This window comes from Chlorocebus sabaeus, chromosome 6 (genome assembly GCF_047675955.1).
Source record: "Chlorocebus sabaeus isolate Y175 chromosome 6, mChlSab1.0.hap1, whole genome shotgun sequence".
NCBI lineage: Eukaryota > Metazoa > Chordata > Mammalia > Primates > Cercopithecidae > Chlorocebus > Chlorocebus sabaeus.
In genome coordinates, this window is record NC_132909.1 from 14,438,420 (window position 1) to 14,461,812 (window position 23,393).

The 23,393-nt window shown below is 46.5% G+C and overlaps 2 protein-coding genes across 2 annotated transcripts in view; one reads left to right on the plus strand and one right to left on the minus strand.

The window, feature by feature from the left end:
* Positions 1-6,366: 6,366 nt before the first annotated feature.
* On the minus strand, positions 6,367-10,594 carry TEX101 (testis expressed 101). Its single transcript, XM_007997013.3, is given in 7 exon segments — positions 6,367-6,620; positions 6,622-6,797; positions 6,959-7,087; positions 8,399-8,581; positions 8,712-8,855; positions 8,971-10,155; positions 10,477-10,594. Coding segments are annotated over 6 exon segments (897 nt in total). The 5' UTR covers positions 9,182-10,155; positions 10,477-10,594; the 3' UTR covers positions 6,367-6,566.
* A 73-nt stretch (positions 10,595-10,667) lies between these two features.
* Positions 10,668-23,393, plus strand: part of CD177 (CD177 molecule) — a 29,043-nt gene continuing 16,317 nt past the window's right edge. Inside the window, exons 1-2 of the mRNA XM_007997018.3 lie at positions 10,668-10,775; positions 17,627-17,699. Of these exons, the coding sequence (XP_007995209.3) occupies positions 17,684-17,699 (16 nt within the window). The 5' untranslated portion in view covers positions 10,668-10,775; positions 17,627-17,683. The remainder of the gene's footprint in view (positions 10,776-17,626; positions 17,700-23,393) is intronic.

Genomic DNA, 23,393 nt, shown 5'->3' on the forward strand with positions numbered 1-23,393 from the left:
TATAGTGCAGTCCTGTCTCTACAAAAAATATAAAAATCAGTGAGGTGTGATGGCTCTTGCCTGTAGTCCCAGCTGCTGGCGGGTGGGGGTGGGAGATGGGAGGATTGCTTGAGCCGGGGAGGCAGAAGTTGCGTTGAACTGAGATCATGCCAGTGCACTCCAGCCTGGGTGACAGAGTGAGACCCCATCTCCAAAAGTAAAATAAAATAAAATAAAATAAAATAAAATAAAATAAAATAAAATAAATAAAAGTTTTTCTTGGGTTTTTGGTGTGTAAGTACATCAAAGCATGACTCTATCTTGAAAGTGTATATTGTTATGTGATATTGGGACATCTGGACATTCTTCTGTCACAGGAGTTTGTCCTTGCAGGCATTAATAAACTGCTTCTTTAGCTGTAAACATCTTATGACCATGGGTTGTGATTGGCAAGGAGCGTACCTGGCTAGTTTTATGATGGAGTTGATTTTAAAATGGTGTAGGCCAGGCGCGGTGGCTCACGCCTGTAATCCCAGCACTTTGGAAGGCCTAGGTGGGTGGATCACGAGGTCAGGAGATCGAGACCATCCTGGCTAACATGGTGAAACCCTGTCTCTATCAAAAATACAAAAAATTAGCCAGACATGGTGGCGGGTGCCTGTAGTCCCAGCTACTCAGGAGGCTGAGGCAGGAGAATGGCATGAATCCGGGAGGCAGAGCTTGCAGGAGCGTGCCACTGCACTTCAGCCTGGGCGACTGCGACTGAGCTAGACTCTGTCTCAAAAAAAAAAAAAAAAAAAAAACAAAAGGTGTCACCCTGGCTCTCCTATGCTCCTGTTTTGCTAACATTAAGATGTCAATTCTTAAACAATCCCAATCAAAATCCTTGCAGGATTTTTCTAGTAATTGACAAGATGATTCTAAAATTCACTTGGAAATGTGAATGACTTAGAAAAGCAATGACAACAACAAACAAACAAAAAACAATAAAAAACTTGGCTAAACAAGAAGAAAGTTGGAAAACTAATGCTGCCTGATTTTAAGACATCATGAAGCAATAGTAACCAAGCTAGTGTGGTATTGGTGGGTGTAAAAATTGACTATAGGACAATGTTTGCCTTTGGTTGGGCGGTTTTCTTGTTTTTGTGGTTTTTTTGGTGTGGGGGATGGGGTTACACTATGTTGCCTGGGCTGGAGTGCAGTGGTGTGATCTTGGCTCACTGCAACCTCTACCTCATGGGATCAAGTGATTCTCGGGCCTCAGCCTCCCAAGTAGCCAGGATTACAGGTGCCTGCCACCACACCAGGCTAATTTTTGTATTTTTAGTAGAGACGGGATTTCACCATGTTGGCCAGGTTGGTTTCGAATTCCTGACCTCAAGTGATCCGCCTGCCTCCAGTCTCCCAAAGTGCTGGGATTATAGGCATGAGCCCCCATGCCTGGCCCAAATTTTTTTAGATATAATACTAAAAGCATACTTCATGAAGTTGATAAATTGGACTTTGTTAAATTAAAAACCCATGCTCTGCCAGGTGCGGTGGCTCATGTCTATAATCCCACCATTTTGGGAGGCCAAGGCGGGCAGATTGCTGAGCTCGAGAGTTCAAGACCAGCCTGGACAACACAGTGAAACACCATCTCTACTAAAATACAAAAAAATTAGCTGGGTATGGTGGTGTGCACCTGTAGTCCCAGCTACTCGGGAGGTGGAGGAAGGAGAATTGCTTGAACCCGGGAGGTGGGGTTGCAGTGAGCCGAGATCGTGCCACCGCACTTCAGCCTGGGCGACAGAGCTAGACTCGGTCTCAAAAAAAAAAAAAAACACCAAAACCAAACACAACACCCCAAAAGCCCATGGTCTGTGAAAGAGACTAAGAGAAGGAAAGGACAAGGCAGAGTAGAAGAAAATATTTTAAAATGATATACCTAATAAGGAATTTGCATTTGTAATATATGAAACATACTCAAAACTCAATAATAAAATAAACATCACAATAAAAAAAAAGACACCTATTTGAAGACGCATTTTATATCACTTAGATCTGTGCTGTACAATATAGTAGCTGCTATATCATACAGTAGCCACGTGTGGATACTGAATGCTTGAAATGTAACAAGTCCAAATTAAGATGTATCATGATTGTGAAATACACACCACATTTTGAAGACTTAGTATAAAAAAGAATGTAAGATATCTCATTAAAATTTTGTATTGATTACATGTTTAATGGTAATATTTTGGATACACCATTCAGTTAAATAAAATACATCTCTATTGCTATAATTTTGCCATTTCAAGAATATTCTATACATGGATTCATATAGTACATATATGACCTTCAAGATGGACTTTTTTCCACTCAGCATAATGCCATTGAGATCCATCCAAGTTTCTGTGTGTAGAAATAGTTTGTTTCTTTCTATTGTGGAGTTTAACATTCACCTACTGTAAGATATTTTGGTTGTTCTCATTTTGGGCTAATTACAAATAAAACTGCTAAGAACAAGCACGTACATGATTTTGTGTGGACTTAAGTTTCCCTTTCTCGTGGATAAACGCTCAGCAGTATGACTGCTGGGTAGATGGTAAGTGTGTGTTTAGTTTTTAAATAAATGTCCAAACTATTTTCCAGAGTGGGTGTACCATTTCACATTCTTACAGCAATATATGAGAGATCTAGCTTCTTTATTCCTCCCCAGAATTTGGCATTGTTACTCTTTCCTTTTCTTTCTCCTTCCTTACTTCTCCCTCTCCCTCTCTCTCTTTCTCTCTTTTTCTCTCTCTCTCTTTATCTCTTTTCTTTTCTTCCTTTCTTTCTCTCTCTTTCTTTTTGAGACAGGGTCATGCTCTATCATCTGGGGAGGAGGAGTGCAGTGGCGTGACCTCAGCAAACTGTCCACCTCTCTGGGTCAAGCCATCCTCTTGTCTCAGCCACCCAAATAGCTGTGACTACGTACAGGCACGCGCTACCACACTCAGTTAATTTTTGTATTTTTTGTAGAGACAGGGTTTCACTATGTTGCCCAGGCTGGTCTCAAACTCGTGAGCTCAAGTAATCCACTCACTTTGGCCTCCCAAAGGACTGGGACTATAGGTGTGGGCCACTGCACCTGGCCCTCAGTTAAAATTTGATTTTCGTGTGCTTCTTCTTCCTCTTTAGGGAGATGTAGCAAACTGACATGATGGGGACGGGCTACTTCAGGACAAAGATAAGAAATTAGCTAGAGTAGTGCTTAAATTGCAAAAGAGTGGTATAAATCAAAGAAAATGATTAAGGTGAGTCTTAATTATTTTAGTTTCTTTTGCTAAGGTTTAGGACAAGTCCAGGAAAAAGCAAAACAAAACCACAGGAACATCTGTGATCTGTGCTTTTTCCAAAGAGGGTTTGGGGACTTCAATTTGTTTTTTTTTTTTTTTTTTTTTGAGACAAAGTTTCACTTTTGTTGCCCAGGCTGGAGTGCAGTGGCATGATCTCGGCTCACTGCAACCTCTGCTTCCCGGGTTCAAGCAGTTCTCCTGCCTCAGCCTACTGAGTAGCTGGGATTACAGGCGTCCGCCACCACGCCCAGCAGATGTTTTATATTTTTAGTGGAGACAGGGTTTCACCATGTTGGCCAGGCTGGTCTTGAACTCCTGACCTCAGGTGATCCACCTGCCTTGGCCTCCCAAAGTGCTGTGATTATGGGTGTGAGCCACCACACCCAGCCTGGGGACTTCAATATTTAAAGTGGGTAAAGGAGTGGGCAATAGGGGAAAGAGGAAAGAAAAAAAGGAAGAGAGTGAATAAAAAGGGAAAGTGGTTGCATTATTTTGAGGCTTTGATCAGCTTTCGCTGAATCCACATTTTACATATGACAGGAGAGGGTAGAGGAATAGTCAACTATGCAATCATCTTGCCCTCTGTGAATTTGCTTTTTTTTTTTTTTTTTGAGACGGAGTTTTGCTCTTATCACCCAGGCTGGAGTGCAATGGACTGATCTCGGCTCACTGCAATCTTTGCCTTCCGGGTTCAGGTGATTCTCCACCTCAGCCTCCTGAATAGCTGGGATTACAGGCATCTGCCACCACACCTGGCTAATTTTTGTATTTTTAGTAGAGATGGGGTTTTACCATGTTGGCCAGGCTGGTCTCAAACTCCTGACCTCGTGATCTACCCGCCTTGGCCTCCCAAAGTGTCAGGATTTCAGGGGTAAGCCACCGCGCCTGGCCAGATTTGCATTTTTAAATAAAATAAACTAAACATCTGATGGAAGAAAGACTGAAATAGGCGTTTGTCTTAGGTGAGCAGAGGGATGACTTCTGGTCCTGTCTTGTCCAGTACGTGTGAAGATAGCTGTTAATTACATTGTCAGGGTGAAACTCAACAGAAATGTTTTCGGGTAAAGATCTTGGGGCCCACAAGGAATTTCCTTGTGGCCAAATTGTGAGCAAGGCCTGCTGGGGAGGTGTGTAGCCTTCTGTCTTTGTTCCTAAATCTATATATTTAGGAACAAAATAGGAGGCAGTTTGGTGTGACTCCATTCCCAAGCCTGACTTTTCCCTTTAGCATAGTGAGTTTGGTGTCCCAAGATTTTTTTTTTTTTTTCCTTTCTCAGTGGGTAGAACCAGAGAACTTTCTAGAAAGAACTTGGTTGGAATAAATATATATACCATGGCCAAACTCCCCAGTCTTTTGGGAGGGGAACAAGGGTTTGTAATAAAAGTCTCTTCTCCCACCTCTGGTGCCAATTACTGTGTGTCAGGTAAGTCTTAGTAAAGCTTTTTTTTTTTTTAAGAAGAAAATATCTGTCTCCCCTTTACCCTCCCCACCTTTTACTTTGCTCTATACACCTCTGATATCATTTGAGTTTTTTACAATAAGATAGAGTTTATATATTTTTGAGTAATAATAAGCATGAGCATTCTCCAAAAATCTCTGCCCCCCAAGTAGTCACAGGTCCCCATTCATCATACCATAATAAATCCTTCCCTCCTCCCAAGTCCACTGAAGAGTCATTAAGTCAGCCCAAGGGAAGGCAAGGAATGATGGAGAGCGGGCAAGGGATAGACAGGACACAGAGAAATGGGGCCCACTATAATGAAAGAATTTGTCCTTTGTTTTGATACAGGATCTCACTCTGTCATCCAGTCTGAAGTGCAGAGACATGATCATGGCTCACTGTAGCCTCAACCTCCTGAGCTCAAGTGCAGACAAAAATAAAACGATAAACCACTCCCGCCCCCCAACCATCTGAATGGACCCCTCCTCTCAGCCAGAGCTTTCCAAAGTTAACCTGAAAAACTGGTTCAGGCCATGCTGTGGTAAGGGACAGTTGGCCATGCCTCATTATACCCTCCTCCCTTTTGGATTTTGGGAAAAGTTGACCAGCATGAACGTCAACATAGACCTTAAGTCTGATAAACATTTACAATGTATTCTCTCTGAAGCCTGCGACTTGGCGGCTTCATTTGTGTGATAAAACTTTGGTTTCCATGATCCCTTATCATTGTAACCCAGACATTCCTTTCTATTGATTCCAGGTCTTTAGATAATAACTCTTTTAACCTATTGCCAATCAGAAAATTTTTGAATCTGCCTATAATCTGGAAGTTTCCTCCACTTGGAGTTGTTCTGCCTTTCTGGACTGAAACAATGTACATCTTACATGTATTTGATTGCCTCATGTCTTCCTAAAAGGTATAAAACTAGGCTGTGCCCTGACCACCTTAGGCACGTTTTCAGGGTCTCCTGAGTGCTGTGTCACACACCATAGTCACTCACATTTGGTTCAGAATACATCTTTTCAAATATTTTACAGAGTTTGAGTCTTTTTATGGACATAAGTGATCATCCCACTTCAACCTCCCAAGTAGCTGGGACAACAGGCAAGCGCCACCATGCCAGGCCAATTTTTGGATTATATTTTTTTGTAGAGATGTGGTCTCACTAGGTTTCCCAGGCTGGTCTCAAACTCCTGGGCTCATGCAATCCTCCCACCTCTGCCTCTCAAAGTGCTGGGATTACAGGTATGAGCCACTACCGCAGGCCCATAATTGGAGAATTTGGAGTCTGATTTTTCTCATTTGGCCATACCTCCTAGGGAAATTTTAGGACCCCAAAACAGCAGCCTTAAGATTGGGCTGGGAGTGCTCTGGAGAAGGCTAAAGCTAGTTACTGCTCCAGCTAGCAAGAGGAGTTAGCATATTAGAGTGAAAGGAAAATCAGACTTTATGTCAAAATACCTAACTTCTTGCCTTGGATCTGGCCATAGCTAAATGTAAGAAACTCACTGACGTTTTCCAGATCTCAGATTCTCTTTCTGGAGAATGTGTGGTTTGGAGAAGATGAATTTTAAAGGCTCTTTCAGCACTAAAATTCCACTTCTAGTGTTGAAACACACACAAATCACAGCAGAAATGTTTATTAGTAACGCCTACTGCATACAAAAATTACAGCAGAAATTGTATTAAAAATGTCAGATACATTCATAGTATCTCTCTGTTCTCCCTCAAATTCCCACCTATTCCTCAACTTGTTGAAGCTCAATGGTAAGAAGGCTCCCAGTCAAAAAAGATGTCCTCAGACCCAGGCCCAGAACTGCCTTCTTAGGAAAAGTGAATAATTGATGGCAGCGGCAATGGCAGCAGTAGCTGTAACCCCCCAAACAGGAATGGGAAGACAGGTGGCCCCATTTTCAGTCTTTCGAGGTTGAGTGAGAAGCTGACGTGGGCACACTTCCCTCACAAACATGGGTCCTACTGCTAAGATTCCAGACATTAGCCTGCAGCCAATCGTGGCTGTACAGCCTTTGACCTCCACAGACGACTCAATGCCACCTATGGAACAAGGAAGGATGGGGAGAGACAGAGATGTTTTAGGACATCAGAGGAGAATCCAGTCCCGCCTCATCCCTGGAGAGCTAAGTGTCAGAATCTCTTGGGATCCACTCAAATGGTTTTCCAGCCTCTGAAACTATCAGATGTTCATTTCAGTTTACCTCCAGTGATCTCAAGTTTTCCTTGATAGCATCGAGTTGTACCATTGGGACAGAGAAGAGAAGGAGCATTGAAACAGGTCCCCAAAGCCACACAGGTTGGGCAATGGAGGGTTGTTGACACGGTGGAAGCTGGAGGGAAATGAGAGAGACAGTTAAGGGCAGGTCCTGCCTCCAGAGGTCTTGCTCCTTGCTGCCTTGTCTTCCCCAAGATTTTCCTGCAGATGCCACTCTAATCAAGGCCCATTACTGCAGCCTCCCCATCCTTCCCCAGCTGGTGCTCTCTGCTGTGAAATCTCCATCAATCTGACTTCCAACCTCTGCGGAGGTGTGAAGATACAGAGATGAAAAGGACATAGTTCCTGTCATCTAGCATCTCTGTCTAGGAGAAAGACATGTGAGTAATCAACTCAGTAGCTGCTGTGTTCAAGGTATAATGACAAAGGAATGGAGGAATATCCAACTACCTAAAAGAATTTGGTAAATATTTTCAAAGAGCTGATACCTGAGTTGACATGGAGGATGAACAGGGGTTAGCTATGTGAAAATGGGGTGGGGAAGGGTAGTAAGGGACAGCAAGGGCAAAGGTCAGGTGGTGTGAGCCATCTGGGTGGATTCAGGGAATTGTGAGAAGTTGCAGGGCTGATACTCAGCTTGTAGGCCCAGCTATTTCTTTGAGCTGAATTTTTTTTTTTTTTTTTAAATGGCCAACATCCATTTTGATTGGCCAGTGCCATCTACATTGTTAAGCATTTTGAGTATTAGCCCCAGAAACACACAGTAAATGAGAGAGGGAAGAGAGGGAAATGAAGCTGAAAAGACAGGCAGGGCCAAGTTACTTAATAGGGCTTGTTAATTGGGGAACTGGGCTGTTCTCACGCAGCAATGGGAAACCAATACTTGTTAGACTGATAATACCACCCTGCTCAGAAACCTACACCGATGCTTATTGCGTTTTTCTTTTTTAAGATGGAGTCTTGCTCTCTCTCCCAGGCTGAAGTGCAGTGGCACACTATTGGCTCACTGCAACCTCTGCCTCCTGGGTTCAAGCAATTCTCCTGCCTCAGCCTCCCGAGTGGCTGGGATTACAGGTGTGTGCCGCCAGGCCAAGCTAATTTTTGTATTTTTAATAGAGGCAGGGTTTCACCACGTTGGCCAGGCTGGTCTTGAATCCCTGACCTCAGGTAATCCACCTCACCCGGCCTGTCATATTGCTTAATAAACACAAAACCCAGTTTATACTCCAGCCTTTACTGGTGTCTCTCTGCTCTGAGCAGTGTTTAGATCCCAGCGAACAATTCAGAAAAATAAAATTACTTGAACTGTGAGGTACTTTGGGGTATGGGCCACTTAGGCTAAGCCAGGTCAGAATGCAAAGGGAGGCCATGCACACGCTCTTTATGGAGTTTCTCTTAGTACCTATCTCTCCCACTTCCAGGGTACCTGTGGTCTCACTGAACTCCCAAAACTGAGACAGGCTGTCTTTGTCATTACAGAAGGAATCCTCGCAGTAGTTACTGTAGGAGATCGCAATCAGGCCGGGGTGTGGAGAGTGCTGGACAATTGTTATGGCCTCCTCCCCGTCTGGGATGCAGCCCTTCATGGCCAAAATGGCTGTCTCAGTCCCTGTTATGTGACAGGAAGGAGGGGAAATGGATGGTGGCCCTCAGGATTGGCCTGGATGAAGGGAACAAGCATTAACATGGACATAATCAACCTCCCTCCTACCCAGTCCAACTGCCCCATCTCATTTCACCTGCTTTAATCATTAGTACGGTTTCCTGGCAAAGTGCCCCTTTGTCACAAGTCTCAACTTCCTCTGTGGTCCAGTTAAACATATTGGCTGGATCCGCTTCCACAGTCATGGACAGACCCTTTTGACAATACAGTTCTAGGCCCGCTGGGGAGAAAACGAGAAGAGGATAAGCACTTCTCCATAGGACAAAGCGGCTCCTTTTCCATCATCAGTCCACCTTCTGTGACACACTGCTCTCCCCTACGTCCCCTATACGCACAGGTCAGAAGGGAGGTTCCTAGGACCAGGAGGATCAGCAAATGCTGGATACGAGGGGTTCCCATGGCTTCTTCGGGAGAGGTTTGGGAGGAGCTGGTCTGGATCTGTGAATTTGATGGAGAGAAAGCAACTAACTTTTCAGTCAGAGCGCATGAGATCAAATCTAGGTCCTGGCAAGTACTGACTTTAGGGTGGGGTGTTTTAATCTGCATTTTTTTTTTTTTTTTTTTTGAGATGGAGTCTTGCACTGTCGCCTAGGCTGGAGTGCAGTGGCGCAATCTCGGCTCACTGCCTCTGTTCCCAGGTTCAAGCGATTCTCCAGCTTCAGCCTCCCGAGTAGCCAGGATTACAGGTGCCCGCCACCACACCCGGTGAATTTTTTGTATTTTTAGTAGAGATGGGGTTTCACCATGTTGGTCAGGCTGGTCTTGAACTCCTGACCTCAGGTGATCCGCCCGCCTCGGCCCCCCAAAGTGCTGGGATTCCGGGCATGAGCCCCCGCGCCCGGCCTCACAGTGGGGTTTATGGTGTATATGACCAGGACCTCTGAAGTCGTTCTGTCCCTAATCGGCTTGAGAGCTGGAGCGAGTTCACAGGTTTATCATGGCCCAGTTTTTCATAGTTTCTATTCTCGGGCCCTGCCACCCAGTGCCCTCCAACTTCAGGATCAGGAGTGTGGCCCTGAAGGCCGCTTCTCCCTCAGTCTCAGGGGTCCCTTACATTCTCTCAGGGACCCAGAATCTCAGTCCCCAGCTCCAGCCCCATCAGAACCCGGGATTCTGAGAGCCCAGCCCCGTCCTATGTAGGGATCGAGGAGTTTGGGTTCCAACCACTTTTTCCCGCGGGACACGCCATTCTGGGCCCCTCCCCTCTCAGGCCCGGGAGCCCAGGCCCTCAACCCTCGTTCCCCTCAGAGCCAGGATCTGGGTCCCCAGCCTTCTCTTTCCTCAGAATCCAGGAATCTGAGTCCCTAGCCTTCTTTTTCTCCTTAAAGAAGCAAAATTTCCGCCGGCTGCCAGGCAGACGCCTCACAAAAATCTCACGACGCCAAAGCTGAGGCCCGGAACGCCTTCTCCCGGGGCTTGGCATTCTTCTAGGCCTCTCCAAGGCCGGGCCAGCCTGGCCACACAGCACTCGAAACCCCATTGGTGGACGCAAAAGCATCGGATAAATTCATTGGATGAGCCTGGAGGAACACGGGAGGCACCTCATTGGCCACAGAGAAGTCAATTCCTGGCCATCTCGGAGGGTGCGCATGCTCGGAAGGCGCGTGGCGGGCAAACCGACAGGAAGAGCCCGCCTGTTTTTGCAGCCTCAGGCAGACAGTGCCGCGTGGGCTGTGCTTTGCCAGATGGCCTCGCCTAGCCCTTTTCTCTTTTTGCGCTCAGTTGTCTCTGCTTCTCCAGCCACATCAGGAGGTCAGACCCTTGGCCCTCACTCACAGAACTTATCTCCTTACCCAAACGGCCTCTCATGTTCCCAGCCTAGCCTCTGCCTCGGCACCCACCTTAGTGGCCCTGGCTGCTGGGAGTCAGCTTGGCCTCTTCACTCCTCACTTACAGTGGCCCCTGCGCAGCCCAGGCGTCTTCCTCTGATTCTATCGCACCGGCCTCCTCGTGGTCTCCTGGAGGGCTGAATCCAGGAATGCCCCCTTCAGCGTCACTTTGGGCACCCCGAATGCATGCATGAGCGGTAGCTGTGACGGCACAGGCTGCTGTCAGATCGAACCCACGTGTCTGTGTCAGGACCATGAAGAAGACATGTCACTTGGATTTGTTGCTTATGGTTGGCAGTTTACTTTCACAGGTATGTAACCTTCCATTCTCTTTTCTTTTTCTTCTCCCCTCCCCTCCCTTCCCCTCCCCTCCTCTTTTTTCTTTTCTTTTTGATGGAGTTTTGCCCTTTTTGCCCAGGCTAGAGTGCAATGGCGCCATTTCGGCTCCCTGCAACCTCCTCCTCCCGGGTTCAAGCGATTCTCCTACCACAGCCTCCCAGGTAGCTGGGATTACAGGCATGCGTCACCACGCCTGGCTAATTTTTTGTTTTTTGTTTTTTTTTTTTTGGAGACAGAGTCTCTCTATCTCCCAGGCTGGAGTAGAGTGACGCCATCTCAGCTCACTGCAACCTCCCTCTCCCAGGTTCAAGCAATTCTCATGCCTCAGCCTCCCCTGAGTAGCTGGGATTACAGGCACCTGCTACCACACCCGGCTAATTTCTGTATTTTTAGTAGAGACGGGGTTTCGTCATGTTGACCAGGCTGGTCGTGAACTCCTGACCTCAGGTGATACGCCTGCCTCGGCCTTCCAAAATACTGGGATTACAGACGTGAGCCACCATGCCCAGCCTATGTAAGCTTTCCAGATATGACATGAAGTCGTAGCAGGACGAGCTGCAGACAAAACTCCTCAGACAGTAGATTAAAGAATAAAGAGGTTTATTTGGCTGGGAGCGTCGGCAGACTTGTGTCTTAAGAGCCAGCTCCCTGAAAAATAAGTTCTTGGCCTTTTTTTTTTTTGATGGAATCTCGCTCTGTCGCCCAGGCTGGAGTACAGTGGTGCAAACTTGGCTCGCTGCCTCTGCCTCCCGGGTTCACGCCATTCTCCTGCCTCAGCCTCCCGAGTAGCTGGGACTACAGGTGCCCGCCACCTCGCCCAGCTAATTTTTTGTGTTTTTAGTAGAGATGGGGTTTCACCGTATTAGCCAGGATAGTCTCGATCTCCTAACCTTGTGATCTGCCTGCCTCGGCCTCCCAAAGTGCTGGGATTACAGGTGTAAGCCACTGCGCCCAGCCAATGCTTGGCCTTTTTAAAGGCTTACAACTTTAAGGGGTCCACGTGAAAGGGTCGTGATAAATCGAGCAAGCGTGGGAAACGTGACTGGGGGCTACGTGCAACAGCTAACAGACAGAAAGTTTTGCAATGATTTTTCTCTTTTTTTTTTTGAGACAGAGTCTCGCTCTGTCACCCAGGCTAGAGTGCAGTGGCGCAATCTCGGTTCACTGCAAGCTCCATCTCCCAGGTTCACGCCATTCTCCTGCCTCAGCCTCCCGAGTAGCTGGGACTACAGGCACCTGCCACCATGCCTGGCTAATTTTTTGTATTTTTAGTAGAGATGGGGTTTCACCGTGTTAGCCAGGATGGTCTCGATCTCCTGACCTCATGATCCACCCGCCTCGGCCTCCCAAAGTGCTGGAATTACAGGCATGAGCCACCGTGCCCAGCCCTGCAATGCTTTTTCATACATAGTCTGGAATTTACAGGTAACACAGGTAGTTTAGGTCAGGGGTTGATGTCATTATTATTACTTTTTTTAACTCCTGGGGCCGGGTGGTGGTGCCAAGGTTGTCTGGCTATTTACCTTACTTCTGTTTCTTTCCAACTTTTTGTTTCTCACTTTCCTCCTGTCTTGTGAACTAGGCAAGGTGGAGGGAGGAGGGTAGCAGGAGTAGTAGTGGTCTCCTTCCTTAAAGTAAGGCAACACTTTGTATACTTTCAGAATTGGTACTGATTCTGTAAGTTACAGTATCAATATTTATTTTTAATAGAGAAAATGCCACAATAAGAAAGGGATTGGTAAAGCTCCAATCCCTTTGTTATCTTTGAACTGTTATCTTTGAATGATCACGTGTCAAAGGATCTGGGAAGAATGTGTGGCAGTTTTCAGCCCCTGTCTGACCCTTGAGGGCCCATGCTTGGGAAAGTAATCACCTTGTTGAGTCACTCTCCAGATGACCTGGTCACAGAATCCCTCCATCTCACACTTAGAAGAGACCTTGGAAGCCTAAGCGCTCTCCACCTCTATTCTTCACCCCATTTCTGCTTCAACAGCTCCAGGGACCTCCTCTTGCCCCATGACATAGTTTGGATATTTGTCCCCCACCCAAATCTCATGTTGAAATGTAATTCCCAATGTTGGAGGTGCGACCTGGTGGAAGGTGTTTGGGTCATGGGGGCGGATCCTTCATGACTTGGTGCTGTCCTTGCAATGGTGAGTGAGTCCTTGCCAGATCTGGTTGTTGAAGTTTGTGGCACCTCCCCTTCCTACTCTCTCTTGCTCCCCTTCTCTGGCCTGCATCCTTTCGCCGTCAGTAAAAGCTCTCTGAGACCTCCCCAGAAGGAAATTCTGGCACCACGCTTCCTGTACAGCTGCAGAACCTTGAGCCAATTAAACCTCTTTTCTTATAAATTACCTAGTCTCAGGTATTTCTTTATAGCTGTGCAAGAACACCCCAATACACAGCCCCTTGAGAAAGGCGGCTCTGCCTTTTTGGTGCAAGAGAGATTGACAGATTTTCCTTAGCCTGAGCCAATTCCTGTTCCTCCCCAAGCTTCGGTGTCCTCATCTAGAAAATGAGGAGGTTAGGCCAGGTGCAGTGACTCAAGCATGTAATCCCCGCACTGTGGGAGGCCAAGGCGGGTGGCTCACCTGAGGTCAGGAGTTTGAGACCAGCCTGGCCTTCACCAGCATGGTGAAACCCTGTCTCTACTAAAAATACAAAAATTAGCCGGGCGTGGTGGCACGTGCCTGTAATCCCAGCTACTCGGGAGGCTGAGGCAGGAGCATCTCTTGAACCTGGGAGGCGGAGGTTGCAGTGAGCCAAGATTGTGCCATTGCACTCCGGCCTGGGTGACAGAGCGAGACCGCTTCTCAAAAAAAAAAAAAAAAAAAAAAAAAAAGAAAAGAAAAAAAAAGTGGTTAAGATGGTGAATTTTATGTTATATATATTTTACCATAATTTACAATAATTCCTATTCTTTTCATAAAACAGCTGTAGAAAGCTTTGCAGGTCACAAAGAGCATAGCTGGCCACTGGGGCTGGTATGGGGCTAGCACCTGGGTGCATAGGAAATACGGGTGAGACAGGCTCTTCGTGCCTGCACACATGTACGGATACACACGGATGCAAATTTCTGAGCCATGTAAATACAACACCTATTCAAAAAATTAAACAGAAAAAGGAAATGTAATGGAGCTGAAGGATGAGGGTAGGTGGGGCAGCTGCTCGGGAGGACTGTGGAGGCCACGTCATCAAGCTTCGAGGCTCTCTTAGCGGCTGGAGCACATCCCAGGGACTTGGGAGTCCTGGAAAGAGGAGCAGGAGAGGGCCATGGCCAGAGGAGGACTGAAAAAGATCATCTCTGCCACAGAGAAGAAGCTGGCTCCGATGCTGGTGGCCCCCATGGAGACAGGGAGACCCGGGGAGATCCCTGCATTCATCCAAGGAAGAATGGGTGGTGGTGCAAACTTACGTGGAGGCCACAGGGTGCAGAAGACAGGACACAGCAGAGAGAGATGTAGCACATGGAAGGCACAGAAAGGAGTGACCACCGGACATGAAGGGGTAAGGAAAGTGGAAGCATGAGAACATCTGCTGGGCATCTGGCTGAGGGGTCGGGTACCCAGGGTACCGCTCCTTAAAGGAGAACCCAGGACAGGAGCAGATTCAGAGAAAACCGCCCAGCTCACTCCAGCAAGAAGCAGAAAAGGGACTGGTTAAAGGACAGGGTAGGAAGGTCATCAAGCTCCAAGGGCCCTCATGAAGCCGGCTTGGAGGCCACAGGGCTCAGGGCAAGGATTAAACCACAGGCGCAGGACAGCTCCAGTCAAGATCTTCCAGCTACTGCAGGAGGCAGAAACCACACCCTGCACCCTGCACTGCTGAGGCTGGCCCTGGAGTCCAGAAGCTTCTGCACCCTGTCCCCCATCCCCACTCAAAAAATAGAAACAAAAATCGGTGCCATGCACCCTCTGCTTCCTGGTGCTGCTCGGGATCCTGAGTTGTTCACGGGAGCACCTGATGGGGAAAGCCTGGACTCGTGTTTGTGTCCCTCCTGTAAGGAGTGCTGGGAAAATGAACTTTCTGGCTTCCTCCTTGGGAAGCAGAACATTCCCCACGTGTACTGGTGGCATTTAACAACTGCAGGGCAGCCAGAGAACATGCACTGTGTTCCACCAGGAGAGTTCCCGGCAGGATGTCCCGGTGCAGACGCCCGTCCCAAGGTGGGTATTTGAGCTGAAGAACTGAGAAGCCAGGTTCTGCCTAGAGTTAGAGATCCAAGAGGCATCAGCACATGGAAGGGAGGGAAGCCATGGTACGCTGAGGGTGGGAGATCAGATGAACCAGGAGAGGCAGGGCCTGGGAGGAACCCCGGGGAGCAGCCTCTGTTAAAGCCTGGGGGAAGCAGCTTCAGAGAAGGTGGAGTAACTTGGGTGTGGGGTGCTGGAAAAATATAATTAAGAAACAAATTTCTGCTCAGCCCAGAAACCCCCCTCACATCCGTGGAAGTAAAAGAAACCTGTCTTATGATTGAGTAACCATTAAGCCAAAATGTGATGCAATTTGCTAAGAGATGACAAAGACAGAAAGAAACTCCACCTTTGTATCCAGTCAAGCAGGCGCAACCCGTTACACACATGGTCTCCAGATAGACGGTGACTAGTCCCCAGGTGAGAGGACTCGACGGCACCATTTGTCACACATAATTCATCCTAAATTCGCCCAGTAACTGGGTTGATTCTCTGTGTGGTTAATTGGCTTTATCCACAGGAAAAACAAACCTCTCTTATCTATGACAGGAGGTAATTTTGCAACTGGGAGTGAGATGCCCCCAGAACTGAGGTTCCTTCCTTCTCACAGAAACTGGGAGACAGGGGTGCTTTCTGCCCGGATGCCTGCTTTTCAGAGAGAGCTCCCAGGGCCTTGAGGAGGACAGTTCTGGGTTGTGAGGCAGGCAAGAGGCTTACGTATGCTTTAGAAAACTTTACATACATCTCCACGGGGCAGAGAAAGGATTTTCAATTACACCTCTTCTAAAAAATAAAAAAAGGTCTCAAAGTCCAGCCTAGGCAACATAGCAAGATCTTATCTCCACACACACACACAAATAATAATACATTTGCTGCGCATGGTGGGGTGTGTGTATAGTCCCAGCTACTCAGGAGGCTAAGGAGGGAGGATCGCTTGAGCCCAGAAGGTTAAGGCTGCAGTAATCTTGGATGGCACCACTACACTCCAGCCCGGGTGACAGAAGGAAACTCTGTCAATGAATGAATGAATAAATGAATGAATAGAAAATGCTCTGAGCGAAAAGAGGAGAGTCTCTGTATCTTTTTGTACCAGGCTAAACAAAATTTTTAAAAATGTATATTTACCTCACAGAGATTATTCCAGGAAAAGAAGTGGCCCTCAGTGTCAAAGGATGCAAAACTAACTGGTGAGTTCCTGGCAGGTTTAGCAATAAAGGAGGATGTTGCTAACCTCAGAATAAGCAATGTTAGAGAAAGGGGAAGACGGAAGTGGACATGGACGAGTGAGTGGAAGGCGACAAATGGAAGCAAATACACGTATCCAGACCATTGAAGATGCTTGACCGAGGAAATAGAGGTGGTGGAGGGAACGGAAGCCCGAAGAAGTCATTTGTTGTAATAAGAGGCCTCAGAGCACGTGTAGGGTGCCGGGCAGAGCCCATGCAGAGGGGCTGTGGAAGGTTGGTGGGGTGCAGGTGGCCTCACCCTCTGTCACCCTGAGGAGTATGTGGTCAGAGTTAAAGCTCAGTCTGTTTCTGGGATGAGGTAAGAAGTCAGCGTCCGGAGAAGAGAGGTGGATCTTTAGATTCTGTAGACCTCCATCACACCCTCTGTCCCTCTCGACGGCTTTTTCTCCATCTCCATTGTCTGGCTCTCATTTGTATCACGTTTTCATTTCTCTCTACCCCTCTTTTCTCTTTTCTCCTCTCTTTTTCTTAACGCTTGTACCTTTGTAAGTCCCATTAATAGTATTTAAACAGCTTTTCAAGTTGGTTTTCTGTTCCCAGAAATTGACTTTAGACTCTCCATAAATAGTGTGGAAATTAAACGAGTATAAGTTGGTTCATGTCTCTGCAAATAAACAAATAAAATCTACATTCCAATGCTTTCTTCTTCCAGAGTAGCCCACATTTGATTTTTTGTTTTTCTTTAATTACTGTCACTTGAAATAGATTTTTAAATCTTGTAACCTGGTTACACAAGTACCATGGGGCAAAAGCCTTAGTTCCTGTAAGAGGAAATCAGGCTTGACTAGCCTCATACTGGCTTTGAGGAAGTAAAATCAGGGGTTGATAAATTTGCATAGCGTAAATATCAAAGGTCAAAAGTAAAGGCGGTAGAGGGAATACTCCAAATTATAAAAGAACAAACTGTTTAAGCCACAGTAGAATTATCGCAGAAATAAACCACAGTCCTTCCCAATAAAATATTCCACTTAGAATTGTAAAATATCTTTCTCAGTAACTCCTGGAAGAGGGTATTAAGAAATTAATGAAGCTGGGTGTGGTGGCTCACATCTCTAATTCCAGCACTTTGGGAGGCCAAGACTGGTGGATCACGAGGTCAGGAGTTTGAGACTAGCTCAATAGGGTGAAACCCCGTCTCTACCAAAAATACAAAAATTACCCAAGCATCATGGCAGGCGCCTGTAGTCCCAGCTACTCGGGAGGCTGAGGCAGGAGAATTGCTTGAACCTGGGAGGCGGAGATTGCAGTGAGCCAAGATGGCCTCACTGCATTCCAGCCTAGACGACAGAGTGAGACTCCATCCCAAAAAAAAAAAAAAAAAAAAAAGAAACTAATGAATGTTACAGCATCTATGTTACAAATCCAGTGTATTATTTTATGCAGGCTTTCACGATCTCCAGAAGATTCACAGTGCAGAACTGGAGGTTCTAGAGAAAGACGATGACTCCTCCTGCAGGTAAGCATTCATTGGGAAAGCAGCTGTTGGCTTATCCCTGGGCTTACTGAAATCAGAATGCCGGACCACAGGACACCAAGGGCTTTGGGACCTGAGTGGCACATCATGTTCTGGTGACGTCTGAGTTACCTGGGTCGTGCACAGCAGCCTCCAGCATCTGAGGGAGAGCTGTATATGGGGTCAGGCCCCAGCAAGTCCCAGGGCACCAGTGACCCAGTGGGTGACTCAGACTTCTGTGGAACCTGCTCCTTCTGTTTCTCCCTCCACCACATATATGAGAGCTCATGGGAAACGCTGTGACCTCTTACAGAGGAGGAAAGTGCATGGACTTTCAACTTCTAGAACTGTGATAAAATCAGTTTCTGTTGCTTATCTACTCCTCTGTGGTATTTTTGTCATGGCAGCTCTAGCTAACTACTACAGGACTGTGGGGGTTAGGATGACACCAAGCACCAAATGCCACTCTCTGCTCCAACACTGAGACCATTCCACAGTCCCTGAATGACAAGACAGGCCTTGAAACTCAAGACTGCCTGGCTAGATAGGAAGCACTTTATACACACCACTTCTGAACTTCCTCGCCTACCTGCAGGGCAGGAATTTTTATGTAGGGTCCAGCCCTACAGGGCTTAGTGGGTGTTCTCCCCATGTGCGGAGATAAGAAAGACACAAGACAAAGAGATAAAGAGAAAGCAGCTGGGCCCGGGGAACCATCAAGATGCGGAGACCAGTAGTGGCCCTGAACGGCTGGGCTCGCTGATATGTATTGCATACAAGACAAGGGAGCAGGGTAAGAAGGGTGAATCTTCTAAGTGATTGACAAGGTGAAGCAAGTCACGTGATTACAGGATAGGGGGCCCTTCCCTTTTAGGTAGCCCAAGCAGAGAGAGAAGGCAGCATATGTCAGCGTTTTCTTCTCTGCACTTATAAGAAAGATCAAAGACTTTAAGGCTTTCACTCTTCTACCGCTATCTACTATGAACTTCAAAGAGGAACCAGGAGTGCGGGAGGAGCATGAAAATGGACAAGGAGTGTGACTGCTGAAGCATAGCACCACGGGGAGGGGTTTAGGCCTCTGGATGACTGCGGGCAGGCCTGGATAATATCCAGCCTTCCATAAGAAGTTGGTGGAACAGAGTGTTCCCTGACTTCTCCAAGGAAAAGAGATTCCCTTTCACAGTCTGCTAAGTAATGGGTGCCTTCCCAGACACTGGCATTACCGCTTGACCAAGGAGCTCTCAAGCGGCCCTTATGTGGGCGTGACAGAAGGCTCACTTCTTGCCTTCTAGGTCACTTCTCACAATGTCCCTTCAGCACCTGACCCTATACCTGCCGGTTATTCCTAGGTTATATTAGTATGCAACAAAGAGTATATTAAAAACTAATGATTAATAATGTTTATGATGGTTGATAATTGTCCATGATCATCTCTATATCTAATTTGTATTATGACTATTCTTATTCTATTTTCTTTATTATACTGAAACAGTATGTGCCTTCAGTCTCTTGCCTCGGCATCTAGGTAATCCTCCGCCCACATTTTTACCATTTTTCAAATGAGGACACTGAAGTTTAGAGAAGTGATGCTATTTCCTGATGGATAAGAGGTGATCATTTCAGTCCTCAGACCAACACTGAAGTAGCAAGGTTGTAAGTCTTAAGAGTCAACCTTGAGCCAGGCACAGTGGCTCATGCCTATAATCTCAGCAGTTTGGGAAGCCGAGGCAGGCGGATCACTTGTGGTCAGGAGTTTGAGACCAGCCTGGGCAACATGCTAATACCCTGTCTCTACCAAAAATTAAAAAATTAGCTGGATATGGTGGCTCATGCCTGTAATCTCAGCTATTTGGGAAGCGGAGGCACGAGGATGACTTTAACCTGGGAGGTGTAGGTTGCCATGAGCCGAGATCATGCCATTGCACTCCGGCCTGGGTGAAACTCCATCTCAAAAAAAAAAAAAAAAAAAAAAAAAAAAAAAAAAAAAATTACAGATTCACTAATAGTCAAAAGGGATAAATATGGGGGCCTCATGACTGTATATTACTGGGCTTCTGACCTAGACTGAAAGATCAGGGAAGAGTTTCCTGAAGAGAAAGTGAGCTATGATGGGCCCACTGTACTCCAGCCTGGGCAACATAATGAGGCTCTGTCTCAAGAAAACCATGCAGAATAAAACCACAGTAAGATACCACTACAGAACTATTAGAATGGCTAAGATTAAAAAGAGGGGACCACGTCAAGTGTTGGCAAGGATGTGGAGGCACTGGAACGCTCATGCTGCTGGTGGGAGTGTAAGATGGTACAACCACTATGGAAAGCAATCTGGCGGCTTCTAAAAATTTCAGCATACACCCACCATACCACTCAGCAATTCCATTCCATTCCCATGTTATTTTTATTTAAAAGAAAATCAAGTGGAATGATCTTGAAAGAATTTTTGCCTGACAAATAGATGAAAGATGGGTAGCAGCTCAACACTCCCTGGTGAGTCTTCACGGGGCATATGTGGCCTTGTGGCCCCCAGGAAATATGGCTCTTTCCACAAGTGCTAAGTCCACTCTCTCCACCAACCCTAAGATGTTAGTTCCACAGCACTGCCAGCACTGGGCTTTGTCTATTTCTTTCTTTGTCTTTTTTGAGAGGGGGTCTTGCTCTGTCATTCAGGCTGAAGTGCAGTGATGCAATTTTGGCTCATTGCAACCTCCACTTCCCAGGCTCAAGAGATCATTCCACCTCAGCCTCCCGAGTACCTGGGACTACAGGTGTGCACCACCAGGCCTGGTTACTTTTTTGTATTTTTGGTAGAGGGGGGGTTTCTCCATGTTGCCCAGGCTGGCCATGAACTCCTGAGCTCAAGTGATCTGCCTGCCTTGGCCTCCCAGAATGTTGGGACGGCAGGCGTGAGCCAGTGCTCCTGGAGTGGGCTTTATTTATTTATTTTTCTATTTCCTTTTCCTGTGTGATGAAGAGATTGAAAACCCTGCCTTATTTTGCAGGAAGAGGTGGAAGGCTAAAAAGAGGAAGCAAATTGTTCAGGTCATAGTGAAACGATAGCAGGTCTAGAATCAGCCTCTTTACGCAAAGCCCACAATTTCCAAATATCACAACTTCCTTTCTCTTTATGCTCTTTAGGGATTTTATTTATTTATTTATTTATTTATTTATTTATTTATTTATTACTATTTTTTGCCAAAATGGAACTCCAGGTCAAAGGACTTTGTTGGTCTAGTGTCAAATTGGCTTCCAAATTGTTGATCTAATCCACAGGGCCACTAGCACTCAAGGATATAGGTGCACAGCAATGCCAGCCTCATGTTGTAATCCTTTCATTCATTTTTGCTTCTCTGGTCAGTACACGAAAGCCTGTAAAGATCTTTTGTTTTATTTTTGAGACGGAGTCTCACTCTGTCGCCCAGGCTAGAGTGCAATGGCACAGTCTCGGCTCCCTGCAACCTCCACCTCCCAGGTTCAAGCTATTCTCCTGCCTCAGCTGAGTAGCTGGGATTACAGGCACACGCCACCATGCCTGGCTAATTTTTGTATTTTTAGTAGAGACGGGGTTTCACCATGTTGGTCAGGCTGGTCTTGAACTCCTCACCTCAGGTGATCCGCCTGCCTCAGCCTCCCAAAGTGCTGGGATTATAGGCGTGAGACACCACACCCAGTCAGGTCTGTAAAAATCTTTAAGTGTAACTTTTCATTAAGTGCCATAGATCCCTCCTCTTTATAACATAAAGTCCCATAAGCTGAATGCAGATCAGTTTGCCATAGGAATAATTTGTCTTTGCTGGAACATGCTGGGTGCTTGGCAGATGAGGAGGCTGGAAGTGAAACATTCAGATGACTGATGAGTGTCCTCGGCAGGCTGCATTGGAGGGGGAAGAGTGCAGGTTGTTTATAAGGCCTGGTTCGTGGCCCTGGCCATCATTTCCTGGCTTTGTGACTCCAGCTTTACTTCTCCTTCCCAGGGCTCAGTTTTCCTGTCCTTGAATGGGATGAATGGAACCAGTTCTGGGTGCTGAACTGCCTGGGTGTAAAGGCTTCTTGTAATGGGCAGAGGAGTGGAGAGGAGGGCAGCAGGGGAGCTGGACCAAAAGCATCATGTGATTTGCTGTGGTCACGGAGGATTTTCTGGAAGTAGCTTGGGCATGATGTGTGCAAGGAGACAGAAGGGTGTTGTGGTGGGGAATAGGACTTTCACACAGCCTCCATGGCTTACCTCACAGAGCACTTGTTAATTAACCAAGAATTTGACAAACAGGCATTAAAGACCTTCTGAATGTGACACACGACACCCAGCTAGAAGAACATTGCCAAAAATCATTAAAACTACTCTAATCATAAAGTCAGAGTCAGACACATTCAGGTGGTGGAAGACTTTACAAAAAAAAAAAAAAAAAAAAGTGAACCATTCACTTTCAATGACATTAAAGAAAATGAAAGGTAGTTGGGGAGCACTCCTAGATTAAAGGGGAGTCCAGAGATGAGATGTAAACCAAAAGGTGTCTGAGACAGGTCTCCATCAGCTTAGAAACTTATTTTGCCAAGGTTAAGGACATAGAAAAAACCATGCAATCATAGAAACAGACTGTGGTCTGCGCCCTTTTCCAAAGATAATTTTGAGGAATTCAATATTTAGAGTGGAAAAGCTGGCTGGAGGTGAAAGAAGGAGGGTGTAGTTGCATTGCTGAATCCACATGGTGTAAGAGAAAGGAGGAGGTAGGGGAATAATCAATCATGTATTCATCTCACTCTCAGTAAATTGGCACCTTACAAAAGATAAGGTGAACATGGCCAGGCTTGGTGGCTCACGCCTGTAACCCAGTACTTTGAAAGGCTGAGGCGGGAGGATCTTGTGAGCCCAGGAATTTGAGACCAGCATGGACAACACGGCAAAACCCATCTCTACAAAAAAATATAAAAATTAGCTGGGCATGGTGGCGGGTGCCTGTAGTCCCAGCTACTTGGGAGGCTGAGGTGAGAGAATGACTTGAGCCCAGGAGACAGAGGTTGCAGTGAGTCAAGATCATGCCACTGCACTCCAGCCTGGGAGACAAAGTATGACACTGTCTCAAAAAAAAAAATAAGCAAATTTTTTTTTTTTTTTTTTTTTTTTTTTTTTAAGATAAGGTGAACATAGAGTAGCTACCAACGGAGATACTTAACCTTTTCTCTGTAGCTGTCTGCTTAGGAACAAAAGGAAAGGCAGTTTCTTGCATGACTCAGCTTCCAGTTTTTTTTTTTTTCCTTCTGTCATGGTGAATTGGGGTCCTGAGTTTTTCTCTTTCATGAAGACAACGCAGTGCAGTTCATGCTTGACCCTGGATGTTCTCCTGATCAGAAAGCAAAAACGCAATGAGGGATGTTATTGGGACAACAGAGCAAATTGGAAATGGGCTTCCTATTAGACAACAGTGCATCCATGTAAACTACATGGGTCTTATCCTGGTCTGTGGTTACGTAGGACAAAGTCCTTAAGAATATCTATATAGGCTGGGTGTGGTGGCTCACATCTGTAATCCTAGCACTTTGGGAGGCTGAGGCAGGTGCATCACCTGAGGTCAAGAGCTCAGCACCAGCCTAGTCAACATGGTGAGACTCTGTCTCTACCATAAATACAAAATTGGCTTGGCGAGGTGGCAGGTGCCTGTAATCCCAGCTACTCGGGAGGCTGGGACAGGAGAACTGCTTGAA